At 41.4% G+C, this 16460-nt stretch overlaps 1 protein-coding gene across 1 annotated transcript; it reads right to left on the bottom strand.

Moving 5' to 3' along the window:
- Nucleotides 1–15869, bottom strand: foxo1a (forkhead box O1 a). The gene is made up of 3 exons (XM_047036325.1): nucleotides 15055–15869; nucleotides 5036–5227; nucleotides 1–4889 (listed from the first exon to the last, which is right to left on the bottom strand). The coding sequence occupies exons 1-3, from the start codon at nucleotides 15640–15642 to the stop codon at nucleotides 3687–3689; spliced, it is 1983 nt and encodes a 660-aa protein (XP_046892281.1). The 5' UTR covers nucleotides 15643–15869; the 3' UTR covers nucleotides 1–3686.
- Nucleotides 15870–16460: the final 591 nt, after the last annotated feature.

Below are 16460 nucleotides of genomic sequence, written 5' to 3'. Positions count from 1 at the left end.
TAATTATGATTTAATACATTACAGATGAACAATTTGTATATTTGTATTGACTGCAAATCACATACCACAATTTAAATGTATACATGTACATATGTTAAGCAATGGAATGTTTGTAAACAACAATGTAAAGTTTGTTTGACTTTGAAAAGCTTACTTTCAGAAGGAGCTGTAGTTATAAAAAGTTAAAGTAAAAGTGCAATATTATTCTATATTGGTCCAAAATGCATTTTAATCAGCAGGTTTATACTTTTTTTCTTCAATATTTTATATTTTCCTACAAACTTCTGCTAAATACAAGAATGACATGTCAGTTTATAAAAAGCTTTGCATGTCAATCATTCTATCAACTATTCACGATATACTTCATGTTTTATCATACAGTATAGCTATCTGAAACAGACTTCTGACCAGACTTAATTTATCACAGCTATGATACAATAAAACTCTCGGTCATCAGTTCAAAGTCAATAGAAATATAACAATACCAACATATACTCAAGGGGAACAATGCATAGATACAGTAGAATAATTTGCAAAGCAATCATTTACAATTCTTTGAACTGATTACAGTTTTCTATGCCTATGGTTTAAGGATATCTTGACTGGCGCAATATATAATTTTGGACAACATACAATGCAATCTGGTTACAAAGCCTCACGGCAGCTGTTGGAAAGGCCTTTGAACGGAGCCTCATAAAAATTTAAATAATAGCTTTTTTCAATATTATTATTAACATCTATGTGGTTTTAGTTGAAAATCATACAGTGAACATAAAGATGTTAAAGTGGGATATTAAATTCAATATACATGCTATTACTCAGACATTTCAACCAGACAACAGTCTAAAATCAATGATCTTCAAATCTTGAAGCCAACCAAGTTCATGAGCAGCAGCCCAGAATACAAACCATATCTATGAACAATGATGAGCAATGCATAATTATGAATGAGGTCCCAGATATGATTTGACAATTAAATCCATGCTGTTCGATAATAACAGTGTTTTACATACAAATACCAAGGTAAAACATACAATGCAAATGTACAAGCTATACGATATAGAACACCATGGTTCTCATCAAGTATTGAAGGCTGAGATTTGTCCCACTGGGTTAAGTCTTTCAGAGAGGGACGTTAATGTCATCATCTCCCATAGATAACAGATCAAATGTCATCTCCTACTCACCAATCAACAATAGTGAGACCAAATCAGGAACGGGAGTGAAAGCTTGGCTAAACGTTGCGGACATATATGACCAGCTTGTCCATTTGACATTTATCATAAAATGAGAAGGGGTCAATCTATGAAAACAAATCAAGGATACATTTATAATCTTGGCTGAAGAGGACACAGTCTGGGCTGCGTTTCCAGATAACGATGGATCGTAGCAACGATAGAGCAAAAAACGAAACCATTGATATTTCTTACGTATGTTTCCCAAACATGCTCGTAAGGAGTAGACTAATCTATGCGCTTTCAAGAGCTACGAATTTTCAAGAGACACTTTAGCTACGATGTCTTTGGCAAACGGCCCGTAAAACTAAGATTCGTTGCACGATACATTCTATTATCAATTTAGGCTTACGACGCTTTCTGGAAACGCAGCCCTGATTAGTCACAGCGCTATTTGAGTTTAGACCTAGTATAGGACAGACTATACTACTCAACATTAAAGCGTCAAGCCACATACTGTAAACCCACCAAGATCTCCACTGCCTTGGAACCAGGGAATGGTCTGGTACCAGGGGATCTGGATAAACCATCTCTACGTGATTGATCAGTTATGGTTATCTACCAGGGTCAGGGGACTAGCATCTGAAGAGTAAATATAGTTTTTCTATAAAACCCTAAGCAGAAAATGTTTAAATGAACTTCATGAGCATAGTTATGAACTACTACTTAGGCACAGTGAAGAACCCTGGAGTAGTCACTTCAAGGGTTCTGAGACAAACTTAGCAGAGAATCATCCTGACATGTCCATACATTGTATGATTTACAATTTACAATCATGGTTCATAATCATAATTAAAATTTAATTGCATTAAAAATAAATCAAAATACACAATATTTAGTAACGCATTTTCATGTGGTTTCAATTATATACTTAATATGTTTTCTGTTTTTACAAGACACTGGTGAGCTTTGTTTACAGCATGATGAGAAGCACCCTAAGGTTGAGTTGAGTACCATTGCACCCTGTTCCGTATGAAACTATCTGATACGGATTTCTTTGTAATGTATAGCACATTTGCTTATGAGCTTTGTATTGTCATTCTGTAAACACTGTACAAAATAAAACTGAATATATTATACATTCAAATATACATTCATATCTTATAAACATGACATATTGTACAATGATTGAGGGTACAGGATAGGAAAAACACTTTACAATCCGTCAACTACATTGCAATACCTATTGTAAAAACATTGTAAGTACGTAGGAATTGCTATGTAATTAAATGGTATTTAGCGTTAGCGGTGTACGTTATTACAAAAGTGCAAGAAGGCACAGTATGGGGTAGGGGTGTAAGGGATAAGTGGATGTTGTAAAGGGGCAGCACACGGCAATGTATTTCCAGTTATGTTTTGACTACTATGGATGCATAGTCAAAAGCCTGGGAAAAGACTTAAGCTTTGCAATCAACAGTGCATTTGTGTGCTTAATCTGGTTCAAAATTATGAAATATAAAATAGCTGTTGTTTGCTGTTTTTCTTTCAATGTCACATTACCTCTATACATCTCCTCTATACCTCTATACATCACAACTCTGTGTTTACAGAGAGCAGGAACACAATTTAATTTAAGTCATATACGGCTATTTATTTTAATGTTAGGTTGTTGTGGCTGGTACAAAGCTGGCACTATCAGAAATAAACAGAGCAGTAACATGAAGTGTACATCAACTATCGTGTACCTAAACAGCAATACTTATAGTAACATAATTGCAGATACATAGGAATTGGAATGTAATTACATGGTATCAAGGGTTAAGGGCTGTACTGGTTATAGCAAAAGGTATTTTGGTAGAGGAGTGTATGTGAATATTGCAAAGGGGCAGATGAAGATCAAATCATATTAACATTACTATTACTACTAACGTACCCCTGAGAGCCTCCCCCATACCAGTTTTCCCTTCCAAATAACTTGTATCACTTAAACGTAATAAAGTGTAACTACTTTTATATACTGGTTCCTATAGAACTACATGTTGTTACAATACGTCTTGCTACATAGTTACATGGTAGCAAATGAACACTTACTACAAGGTGTTACTAAAAAAGTTGACCCCATTTTTCTTTAACTGAAAAGATGGATTTAAATATATGCAATTAAATGTGACGCAGAAATGAAGACAAAGGTGTTTGGCACTTGGATTGTATTTCTGAGAAATAGCTGATGTTGCTTTGAAATCTGGGGTCATCATCTGCAGAAAACAGAATGATGGTGGAAAAAGTCTCTATGACATCTATATGTCTATAGTGTAGATGATTGAGCAGGGCACTTAAGGATGAACAAGGGTAGCTTTTTGGGATTTGGAAATTTGCCATTCTGAGATGCATAGCAATTGTGTCCTGTACCACACACAATTCATAAGACAGTTTCAGTGAGCTTTGAGGTCAAGATATCAATATGTGTGAGAATGTCCTGGGTTTGTCATTGCTCTGTCCTGGTCGACTCCTCTAGCCTGACACCCAGCTGTGTGTGGTGGTCTTTACCCCATGGGGAAACCCCTGCTGGGAGGCTATGGGCTCAAAGTTAAAGTCAAGTGAGTCCCCGTCCATCAGAGTGTCATGGAGGATGGACTCCATATCACACTCAAACCTCTCAATGGACATGTCATCCAAGTCGCTAGGCAACTTCTCTGGGTGGGGCATCATGGGCATGCTGGGTCGCCCGTAGCCAGTGGGGTTGAGTGGGCAGTACCCAGGCATCCCCCCACTCCCTAGGTGGGCAGACAGGCCGTAGGGCATCTGCATGGGGCTCTTCCCCATGGGCAGGCAAACCGAGCCCCCGCTGTGACTCATGCTGGACAAGGACATGAGTGCGCGTCCGTTCATGGCCACTGAAGTGGGAGGGGCTTGGGTGTGTCCTGTGTGAGTGTGGGGGTGGTGAAGACCATGTGGGTGAGGATTACGCCCTCCCATCAACTTGGCTCCATGCTGCCCTGTGCTGTAGGGGGGCAGCATGCGGCCCCCATTGGGTTGGGAGACCACTGTCTCCACTGTGGGCAGGAGGTCCCCACGGGGGTCTGCATCAGAGGTGAGCAGCTCTTTCAGCAGGCCAGCAGGGCAGCTGTAAGGGCCCAAAGAGGGGCCATAACTGGGCTTGCTCTCAGGCAAAGACTGCATGGGGATGGGGGACAGGCTCGTCATCCCTGCCTGGCCATACATGCACTTGTGATAGTCCTGCTGGGGCTGGGGACCCATGGTGGAGGAGCTGAAGGGGGGATAGCCAGGGCTACTCTGCATCATGGTGGAGGGGGAGGATTGGGAGGAAACCTGGACCGTGCCACCACTGCCCGCTTGAGAGTTCTTGGGGGAGAGCAGGTTGAGGTTATCCAGAAGGTTCTCCATGACATTCTCGGAGCTGTGGTGAACTAGCGAGCTTGTCATCTCTGACAGGCTGGGCAGGGTGGCTGTCATCTTGGCTCCAGAGGATCCTGGGTACACCATGTGCATCTCCCCATCACCAAGGTCATCTTGCTCGGGCATGAAAGGTGAGAGGCGTCCACTCAGCGTGCTGGCATTCGAGCTGGTGCGAGGCCTGAAGCCGTTCCAGGCATCAAAGTCATCATTGCTGTGCGAGTTGGGGCTACCGGGCCATTTGGAGTAGGAGGGACTGGGGCTGTCTCCTCCACCATCAAGCCCCCCCTGGAGCAAAACCTACAGGGTTAAGAGAGTGAGCGTTAAACATTACACACAAACAGCTATTCTACATTCAAGTGTAAGAGGCAGATACAGAAAAGAAAAACGAAGACATTTGACGATCAATATACTGTGTATAGGAAGGCAGGAGTTGGCCTGTTTACCTTTTTCTTTGCAGCCCTCCCTCTACTCTTGGCAAACTTGCTGTTGTTGTCCATGGAGGCAGCTCTGCGTCTGGGAGACTTGCCGCTCTTTCCTCCATCTGGGTTGAGCATCCACCAGGAGCTCTTACCCGTGCCTTCATTCTGCACACGCACAAAACGACTGTGCAGGGACAGGTTGTGTCTGATGGAGTTCTGCGGAAGAAAGAGAAGTTTCAGTTTGTGTAACAAGTACGACATTTGGAGAGTCTTAAGACCTTTTTTTTCAATAGAGTGAGCAGTATAGTTCTGGTACCTAAGGACACATTAAAGATTGCTCCTCCTATATAATTCGTTACAATAGATCACTGACCCTATCATAGTATCCCTGACAATTGACCTATGTGTTTCCCCAGCACATAAAACTGAATACAAAGAGAAAGACTTGACTGCTCACACTAGCATTGCACTGTGCCACACCTGTGGATAATCTCTCCCTTTATTTACTGCAGTGAATAAGGCATTAGAAAAATCCATCAGACGAAAGAACATTTATATTAGGAAAATGTGTGGTCTTAATATAGAACACCCTAAACCTCCCTGTTCAGAGAGAAGGAAACTCTTGTTGTCTGGTTTGTTTGGTTGTTAGGACTACAGTAAATTTTGGCCCTAATCTATGTTGTCACGCCCACTGGCACACACACACTGGCACAGTATTTTAGTAACCCTTTTCCCCATTCATGGGGATTCTTTGGACACAAAGAGATTAGCCCACAAGGCTGTTGCACTATGGCTATCCTTGTAACTACTGTTACTTGTTTCTACTTCTTTTCTCTCCTCTCATCACCTTCATGTCTGCTCTTCCCCTCCGGGGAAAACCATCTGTGTTGACACATGACCCACGGCTTGAAAACTGGCCTGTTACAAATGAAGTCGTCTGACTTGCTCAACCAATAGTTTCCATGAACAGAGTGCCACTCCTACTGCATGTCTGCTGTAGGCTGTAGCCTAGTTAATGTGTTGGTCCTGTGATAGACTGCTGCAGAAGGAAGATTCAATGCAATCTGTCGCAAAACCTTCTCAGAGCATATTTTACCCTTTGAAGTGTCAAGGGATAAGACAGAGATCCAGCATAAGACATCACAGGCCCATAAAAGAGGATGGGAAATACCATGGCAGAACTCCTTATGCTGTGTGGGGAGACTTTGGCAGGGAGTGTGTTTGGATGCAGGAGGGTGGAAAGTGTGTGTGTGTGGGTTTATGTGTGTGTTTGCGAAGGAGAGAGAAAGTGTGCAGCTATTGTTAACTGGCTTGGCAAATGTAAACACTGTATTTGGGTAGGGAGTCTAGATGCAGGGTGGGATTGACAGCCAAAGCCCACAGTTGCCTTTAATGCCAAATAACGAGGCACATGTCATTAACCAATTACTGCAGCCTACCTTGATTTCACCTCCCGTTCTGTTCACGTATAATTATTCTGACAGATTCCTGAGACCATTTCCTTCCAAACAGTCAAGGGCGACCCTGCTAATTTATTGCTGGCTGCAGTAAATAGGAATATTAAAATTTGAAATATGCAATGTGTTAAAAGTTCAAATGTAATCATGGCTGGCTTGATAGTATCTTAGAAAACTTTGACTTAGAATTCAGTTTTAGTAATTCAACAGTTAGTTCAAGTATAATTCTCAGCCAACACAATCAACATACCATCCCAAGGTTGAAAGTGTGCGGGGTTTGGAGGAAGTCTAGGTCTGATTGGAAGACAGTCTAATCTGGTGCTGCATAGAAACATGACAACACCACCCTCCCACTGTATCAAAAAGATGAAAGCATGTATTTTCAACCTTCATGTATACATTTATTCCAATCGGTATTGTTGAGAATTATTATTACTTATATATTATTGCTCTCAGTTATTGTAATCTGGCTGGCATGAAACTGCACTATTAATGTGCAGTAATTGATGTTGCACTTATAAATTGCTTTGTTTCTGCTGCACTGTACTAGGCACTAATGTCATCGAGACATCATTGTAAGACTGTAGTTGGGGAATTGAGATGTTCTTGCAACAGACTATTCCTTGACTCGGACTACCAAAATACTGTAGAACTATGCACTTACAGTATGATCCTTAATTGTTTCTATATGCACTATTTGTATGTTGCTTTGGATAAAAGCATTTCTTAAATGAACAAAATGTTCAGGAATTAGTCAGTTTAATAGCTAGATGCAAATGAACTTGTATTCTGTCCAAGCCTAACTTCATAATAAACAGATTTTCTCTGGACACACAAGGATGTGACCACATTAAAGGGTGCTGTGACAGGAAACAGGGCTGACTTCCTGCCTTTCAGGAAACTGTGATTGTGAGGGAAAGAATACGGATGGAATGCAAGCCACATAGTTTGGAGTCACACGGGTACTGCAGAGTTAGCTTAATTAACACCATACCGTTGGCATTTTATCCACTGAATTAAATCTGAAATGGTCTACATTTTGTGGTTGAAAGACAATTGGCTATATGTTGCTATTTATTGTGTGTGTATATGTGTGTGTGAGTGAGTCAATGAGTCAGTGAAACTGTGTGTGAGAGAACCAGTGTGGGTAAAGGGGAATTTGAGATAGTGTGTTGAGCAGTCCTGGACACAGTGTGCTGTTTCAAACTGCCTTCCTGCCAGGGTTGCTGAAAGGCCACACAAATGTGGTGCCCTCCTCATCTCTTTCGCTCCTACCAGGCTTCTCCTCCCCTCTCCCTCTTAGAGCACTGTGCTCTCCTTAGCCTGTCTCTAAAGGCCCCTGGCACAGAAGTCTGGGTCACAAAAGTCCACTCTCCAACTAACTCAAATGTCAACTTCTGTTTTGAAGAATCCTGAGCATAAGAACATAACACTTCACACAGAACACTAGTTGAGTTAACCAGAGCCCCTACTGAAACCTGCTCTGTAAAACACATCAAAACAGGTAAAAGGGTATCTAGTTTGACTCGCCTTCTTCGCTGAAAACATACATAGTCTGCAGAGTAGTTTCACATGAGCTGAGTTCTGAAGTCAGCTGGAGAGAAATCAGTGGGTTCACCCTGCTAAACTTGAGAGAGGTCTTTGTGCTTTCTTGGACTGAGCTGAAGTGTTGTGTTGAGGAGACGAGACACCCAAGACCTGTCATTAGCTTAAGCATCTCAGTAGGCCTCCCTCTCAAAAGGGAAGTCACTAGAACTCACTAAAAGAAGAGGAAGACAGTGGTCTGTAATGTCAGGTGGAAGCTAAATTAGACACAGCCATTAGTCTTATGGAATTGTGCCTTCAATAAGTGTATCAGACCTGACACCATTCCATGTGAGTTCTAAGAGAGACGAAGAGAGCCATGGCTGTGTAAAGTTCTCGTTTAGATGTTATTGTAAAATGTTATTTTAGCACAATGTCTGGCAAAATACTGACTGTTCCTTGACTCTAACCAACAAAATACTGTTAAACTATGCACTTCTGATGTACTGATGAATACAATGTAATGTCAAATAAGCTCATTTCCATGTGCTTTCTTTCCCTACAGAAAAACATTTGGAAATGACCTACGGTGATTAACCGACTTGAGTATATGTCAATTGACATGAATGTATTGTGTGCATATTGATTTACTGAAATACAGGCTATTCAAGAAATGACGACTTCATTTGTTTGCTGATTGATATAGTAAGTTATTCATCACCAACACAAGGACTGTCCCTTCACTGACCTACTTACTACAGTAAATTCAACAAGACATAAAAAGCTCATAAAAGGTCCTTGAGAAGAAGTGGAGAGGAAATCTAATGTGTGGTTGTCTCTTTATATTTATAACCAGGATTTCATTAAAAGAGTTGAGAGAACAGGAAATGGCTTTTGTGATTAGGTCCCTGTAGCACTGGGCAACAGGACACGTTGCCAAGGACTTAGGCAAGGACCATTTAGACCCTCAACACATGGGACAGTTATGACAGATATTACTTCTGGTTTGCTGTCAAAAAGGAGACTGAACTCAAATCAGAACATGGGATATGGTCAAGCAGCTCCTTCAGGTCACGATGCATATACCCTCCTGAACACAGCTGATCCCACACTCGTGCTGCTGAAAACTAGAGTCACAAAAGAGACCCTTTGTCGGTGACTGACGTCAACTTCCAATAATTGAATTTAGGAGAGAGTGAGGGAGAGGAGACTCACAAACAGAACCTCTTCTGTGGAGTTTTGTGAGTGGGACCAGCTATTCGACATCCATTTCAAAGAAGAACTTCAAAAATATATATATTTGCCTGGATTGTTAGAAAGTCAATTTTTCAAAACTGTCACAAGATGCTACAGTACATAGCTGCAATATTTCTAAATGAATATTATACAATACTTCCTCATCCAATGTATAGCCTTAGGCTGCAGATGCCAAGTTTTTGGCAAGCTGTATTGCACGATTCTACACATAGCTGTATACACTCTTATAGTCTCTCTACATGGGTCAGTCTGGCACACAGAGATTAGTGGGTGTCTTACAAACACAGATAAACATGTAGGTATATGTTAAATCCTACTTATATCCAGCACAAACAACTGTATACTCTCTCACAGCTGCAAGGCACTGTAGGGGAGTCGAAAAGGAGCCAAGAAGAGGGCTATAAGCAGACTTCCTCTTGCCTTGTATCCGCAAAGGAAGACCTAGCTAAACAAATGCGAAGCACAGAAGGCCTAATTAGTACACAGTCAGGAGATGTGCACACTGAGGGGTTAGAAAGTTACCATGTTCTGATCAAAACTATAACTGAGCATTAATCCAGAGAAAAATAATTCCACAATGTCTGGCTTTTAGGTCTTACCGACATGACTACTGAACATCCCCTACTGCACGACGCCTCACAGCCCAGACATAAACATCGCAAGCTACTCAACCACCTTTACTGAGAGACAGTGGTCCAAAGACCCAAGTTAATTTCTGAGATCATTCTTTTTAATTTACCAGTTCTGACAGTCTCATAAGGGTAGCACTGTCAGCCCGGACTGACAAGTGGAATGATTCCCTGTATCCATAAGTAATATTGAAAAACAAGAATCTGTGATCTCTGCCTTGCTACAAGGGTAATGTGTTATGGGCGGTCCAGGCGCTCACAGATTACAGACCATAGACTGAAGTTCTGTGAGGCCAGTACTAATACACAGAGGCCATGTGTGCTAGCCAAGCTTACCATGTTAATATATGTGCATGCCTTGCTCTGGGCAACACAATATGTGACTGTGAAAGCACAGAGCAGTGTCTGTGAAGCTGCCATTTTTTTTACTGTGATCAGCAGTGCAGCCAGGGTGGGCTGGCCATGGTCAGAGCCAAATAAATGTGTAGGGGCAAGAGACTAACTGCTAATGTGTAAAGGGCTATTAGTGTCAGCTACAGTGCTGACATGCTCCTTGTCCTGTTCCTTCTGTTGCCTACAAGGTCTTTGGACCTGTGAGCTGGAAGCTTGTTCACAAACTAAAGAGAATCCAAATACACATTCATGGTCCATAGAAGACTTGTGTGGAAAAAGATAAGTAAAGTCATTAAATGTGATGATGGCATAACAACTAACATGAAATCCTGCCATTAAGAGGTCTAACGACTATGATATTTGCAGATCAGAGGGTTGAAGCTGCATCAGAACTGGGGGAGATGAAAGGACAGGACAATAAGTCAATCCATCTCTCTGGTTTACACTTAAAACACCTCTGAGCATTGAGCTGGCCATCCACCTCACTCTGTTGGCATGGCGTACACCAAAATGTGTAAATGCTACCTTCGGCCGGACCTTCCTATTATGAGTAGACATACATGAGTCAACAGACTCAGAAGAAACCATAGCTACAAGTGCACTGCATCAAATTGGCTCATTATGAAATTAAGTTCACTTTGCGTCCAAACATGACATCAGAATACACAAACGAAATATAGACCAACCTCGATGATCAATGTATGTGAGTGTGTCGGAGGGGTGTAATTTGACAATATCTTATGGTATAAGGGTTTATCAGTATACATGGCCACCCAGTGTGTCACTACCCAATACCCTTCGCAATGAAATTTCATGCAAATGAATGAAGACAGAGGAGACCGGAAAAGGAGAATTTGAGGAAGATGAACAAGTTAAGGAAACAATTGACGAGGAAGAGGCTCCAGTGTGGGTGTCAGTCTGTACTATTTCCGCTGTTGATGACATCATCAGTGCTATACCACGCACCACTTGCCGCTTTCAAAGGGCACACTTCCTGTGAGCAAGCGCTTAAATTTGCATGTTGTCCATCTCAAAAGGTAGTAGCGAATGGTTGAGAAACAGTTACACAACAGAGGCTAGATTAATTGTACTGATACAGACAGCATTGTCAAAAATACACACTAGGATCACGATCAAGATGTTGAATGGCAGGATGTCAGCCTTTTTTAATCTTTCAAACAGGTTTGCAAGAAGTCACTGTGAAGTCCTTTGACACAAAAATAAAGCAAACATTTTGTTTCTTTGCATGAAGGTATTCAGTGTGACCTGTATTCTGTTTCTGCTAATTGTTTCAGCCTGATGGCTTGAGGGGAAATAAGCACAACATCAGTAATGATTACTGATTGATGATAACTTTATCATTTACCAATTACCAACACAATAGGTTTCCAGCTGCAGCCACACAGTAGCAACGCAGCAATGCTTCTCACTAACTTAACTCTCTCATTTACAAAACCAAGCCTCTCTCAAACAGAAAGTCTCTCACTACTGAATCATGAAGAACTAATGCTCTGTCCCACGGGATCTGGGAGCTGTTCCGTAGTCAGGCGGACAAGGTCTGCTTAGTCTAGTAAAGGAGAGTTAAAGAGGAAGGAGGGTAGGGTGTAGGTGGGAAACACTAGCACTGCACTAAAAGACATGACTGTACCTGAAGGCAGATACACAAAACTGCCTTCTAGAAAAAGTATTCAAAAGTTTAAAACGGTTGTACCTGTTAGATGTGGAAATTGTTCCTGCTTTTCGAGTAACAAACACCAAAGTTTTAGGAACTCTAAACACGCACACGCACAATACTTTGTTTTGTAAGACACTAATAACAGTGTATCAGGAATAGTTATTCCGCACACCAAACACATTTTACTCAGTGCTATAAAAGAGGAAGAGAAGCAGGAGTCTTAGCAGATATAGCAGTAGATGAAACCGTAAAACCGAAAGGGAATAGGATGAGGGAAAAAACATGTTGCAATAAAAAATATATAATGGTCTGCACTGGAATGTACCCTGTGTCTGTGTTGCCAGTGGACAGCAAGGCTTTAATTATGAAGCCAGGTTGCGTGTGTCTGAGACCAGCATGCCACAGTTCCCTCACTCTTATGCTGACAAACCACAGGTACTAGACTTTGGCCTATGGCTCCCTGGTTCCAGTAAATGTGTCATTATGCAATACTTAATGTCACTCAAGTCAAGCATAAAAGGGGCCTCTCCTGTTATCTTTTTCTCTGCTTTTTCTTTTCTCCCTCTTTATCTTAGTCCCAAAAGATAGGAGATGTAGTTACACTAATTAATTGTGCTTTTTGAGGAGTTATGTTAAAAAACTATGAATCTGGAGGTGGCTGGAGAAAAAAGACAGGAGCTCAGAGGGAGATTATGATCCAGGCTCTGTCTAGTGCCTTGAAGCCTGAGAAACACAACTGTCCTCAGCCTGGTATAGTGTCAGGCAGGCCTGGACTCCCTGCCTTTTTTCCAACCCTACTGGCACAGATTCACACACAGACTAGAAGTTTCAAGTTTAGTAGCCTGGAGACCTAGAGAACCTTCTACACCTCTACACTTTGCACATCTCTAAACCTCTAGTCTTGACTACAGAGTACTTTGTATGAATCAGATTATTATTTGGGGAGTCAAGTGGCTGAGCGGTTAGGTAATCGGGCTAGTAATCAGAAGGTTACCGGTTTGATTCTCAGCTGTGCCAATTACGTTATGTCCCTGGGCAAGGCACTTCACCCTACTTGCCTCAAGGGAAATGTCCCTGTACTTACGGTAAGTCGCTCTGCATAAGAGCGTCTGCTAAATGACTAAATGTATTTGGCTTGTTTTATGGTGGAGGTGACGGTATTTGTCAAGGGGGCCCATGTCGTAGTGTTGGTTTGTGCATTAGATGAGTCATTGGGTGCCTTTGGGTGGTAATGCCCTGTGTGCCAGTGACTGTGCTAGCTGCCCTAACACGTGTTTGTCTGAGCCCGCCTTCTGGCTTGTTTGTTTACTATAGTTCAGAGATTTAAGTGCTTAGTCATGAAGGTGCTCCACGTAAATGGTGTCAGTAAAGCTGGAATACTTTTTATTCATCATCAACCTGTCTATGAATTGTATAGCCTACATGCACCTAATCCTTGGTTGGACATCAACCATTGCATCTTAAAGTCAAAAGGAACAAAGACCAGGGTTCTCCCTGTAAGGAAAGGAGCAAACAAAAAATATATAATTATATAAGTACAATTATTATTATTATTATTAGTTAATTATTTACACAGGAAACCCCTCCTGTATCAAATATACACTATAAACACTGTCTCCTCCTCTGAGTAGAGTCTATTAGGAGTTTACATTGCAACAGTATGTTATGGAACCTGCGTCATTCAAGGACTGCTGGATGGGATTTTCCCAGTCCACACCCCCAACAGGCCAGGATGAGTTGCATGCCCATAGGGTGGTTAAGTTCCCATGCCAAGGTATTCTGGAATGCCAAGCACATGTCTATGGTGGATTTCTACTAGAGCGTCTGCTAAATGACAAAATGTTCTACTGGTGTCAATAGTGAGCAGGCAGAACAGAGTAACTGTGAGTAGAACAAACAGAGAGAAGTTGAAGAGAAAAACCACCTACAGTATACAGTGCCATATGTAAACACTGCTCCTGAAACATGTACATACTGCTGCTATACTTAGATAAACAACTTAAGCCACAAACAAACAAAATACTACCATTTAAATAATATACAATGAAAGAAGGGAATGGCATCAACTAGTCTGTCTCATCATTTAGTTGAATCAAGTGTTTCAAATATTTCACTAAAAACAATTTTACTCATGTAATTTACATTTACAAACATTATCAACCATTCACACTCATTTCCTTTGAGACTGGCACAGACCTCTATACAAATGTGATCTGGATAACAGCATACCACTTTTATATTCAGTGGGAAAATGGAGTGTGTCAGCACATGACTGAAAAACAACACTTTTCTGCCTATTTTACGAAAGTGCCTCCGACTATGGCCTTGGCTTTCACAGACAGCCCTAACACCCTGTGACTAGAAAATACCACAGCAAATCCTTCCAATCTGGCTGAAGACTCAAACAGTTTCTTAGCAGCCAGTTAAAATGAGACTGCTGTCCTACATGCAGGATCTGGCAGACAGCACAGAAACAGTGGAGTCAGCTGTGTTTACACCTCAGAATACCATTCCAGAGTGGAGGGCAGACTTCATCACACCCGTAACCTGAGGACCCTTCTTGTGTAATAATATTGGCTACATTCCACAGTTCATTAATACTTCAGATAATGGTTTCTTTGAATACTGGGTCTTATGAAGAGCTCTTCTGACACATATTTTGTAAAAGGTGATCAATGGATTAGATTTTAAAGGATTTGAAACTCTGATAATATGTCAATTGCGTTTTAGAAGATCTCCCTTCAAACAACAAAGTCAAGCACATTTTGGAAACTCCATCAATAGATGGAAATCTCTGTTTCGTCAGCAGACTTTTAATATCTGGAAAAATCAGATGACTGACTAGACTGGCCGAAATTGGCCAGTGGACATAACATGGTTACTCTACCAACACAATGAAAGGAGATGACATAACATTACTGGAGCTTGCTCTAGGAGTGGTCTGGTCAAGCTAGAAAATAAGTTATGTATACCCCTTAAAAGCTATTTTGTGATTCTACCAGTTAGCTGGTATGAATTGCACCTTGAAATATGATGCTTATAAAATACAAACTTGCATATTTGATTAAACTGAACTTCTCGTTCGATATTATAAAAAATAAGTCATACCTTCCAACCAGCAGAACTATTGCTGTCTCCCTTGTCCTTGAAATAAGGAACGCTCTTCACCATCCAGTCGTAAATCTGGGACAATGTGAGGCGCTTCTCTGGGGAACTCTCAATAGCTTTAGTTATGAGATCAGCATACGACATATTTCCCCACGCATTACGACGAGATGAGCTACTTTTACGTTGGGCAGCGGCAGCAGCAGTCGCCGCAACTGAGGATGTTGAGCCGACTGGAGAGGACAGGAGAGGCACCTGTTGCTGATGCGAGAGCTGAGGGTTTGGGAGCTGTTGCTGATGTTGACTGGGCTGGTCGTGGATACAGTTATCCTGACACTTGAAATCATTGCACAAGTTGTTATGCTTTTGCTCAGGAAAATCTTCAGTCTCCTCCAACAAACTGAGACTGCTAATAAAGTCGGAACTGCTGGTGGGTTCCTGTTTCACTGACGTGGCTGGCGAAGATGTGTTTGAGTCTCCTGGATTTATGAACTCCGGTCGAGGCAGGGGCCAAGTGCATGAGCGGGGCCGTGAGAGTGGTTCAAAATCCGGGTCGATTTCTACTAAATGTTCCTGGGCTACTTCGGCCATAATACTAGTAGTTATATGAGCAAGAAATCACATGAAAAGCAGCAAACTAATGGAAAACGATATTTATAACATCTAAATAAAAATTACATATAAAAATCCGAGATTGTAATGAAAACATAAAATCGAAGCCAAGTTGTAAAACAGTTTGACTGTTAAATGTTCCAATCCAAACGCAGAACAATTCCTTAGTTTTCTGTCGCTCCTTGCCTACTTGCCAGCCTGTTGAATGTCAGTGTGTGGAGCGGTGTTCCTGAAGCTATCAGTTGTTGACTAATAGGCTACCACCCACATTTGAGTGACAAGTTGATACCGCCAATGGCGGTCATGTAAAAAAGAAACAACACTGTTGTCGCACTACGGCTTTTTCTGTTTCCCAGAAGAAAAAACTAATATTTCGATTTTGATTAGGTTACGGAATATAAGGGAAGTTCACATTGGCTATTTGTTTGTTTTGTTTGAGGGGCTCTCTATACAGTCTAGTTATTTTAATGAAGTTGAAGCAAAATGGGGGTACAGGTTTAGGCAGGTATGTCTTTGATGTCATGTCCTAGTATACAGTAGCTACATATTGTTATTTGTGTTTATAAATTGCAAGTGATTTTTTTGGGACTAACCAAACGGGCCGCGATGAACCGCACACACTTGCAATTACACCAAGCCTGTTTCCATATAGTAAAACAATGAAACTGCAATAAAATGGGATTATAGTAGCCTGGATGTTCAGTGATTTTGTCATCATAGCTATATCGCAGCAACAAAATTAGAGACATAACTATCAGGGCAAACTATGTACCTGTGAACATATCCAACGCACGCAA

Source organism: Hypomesus transpacificus, chromosome 15 (genome assembly GCF_021917145.1).
Source record: "Hypomesus transpacificus isolate Combined female chromosome 15, fHypTra1, whole genome shotgun sequence".
Lineage (NCBI taxonomy): Eukaryota > Metazoa > Chordata > Actinopteri > Osmeriformes > Osmeridae > Hypomesus > Hypomesus transpacificus.
Note: the sequence above shows the minus strand (reverse complement) of the source record. Positions and strands in the feature narration are given on the sequence as shown.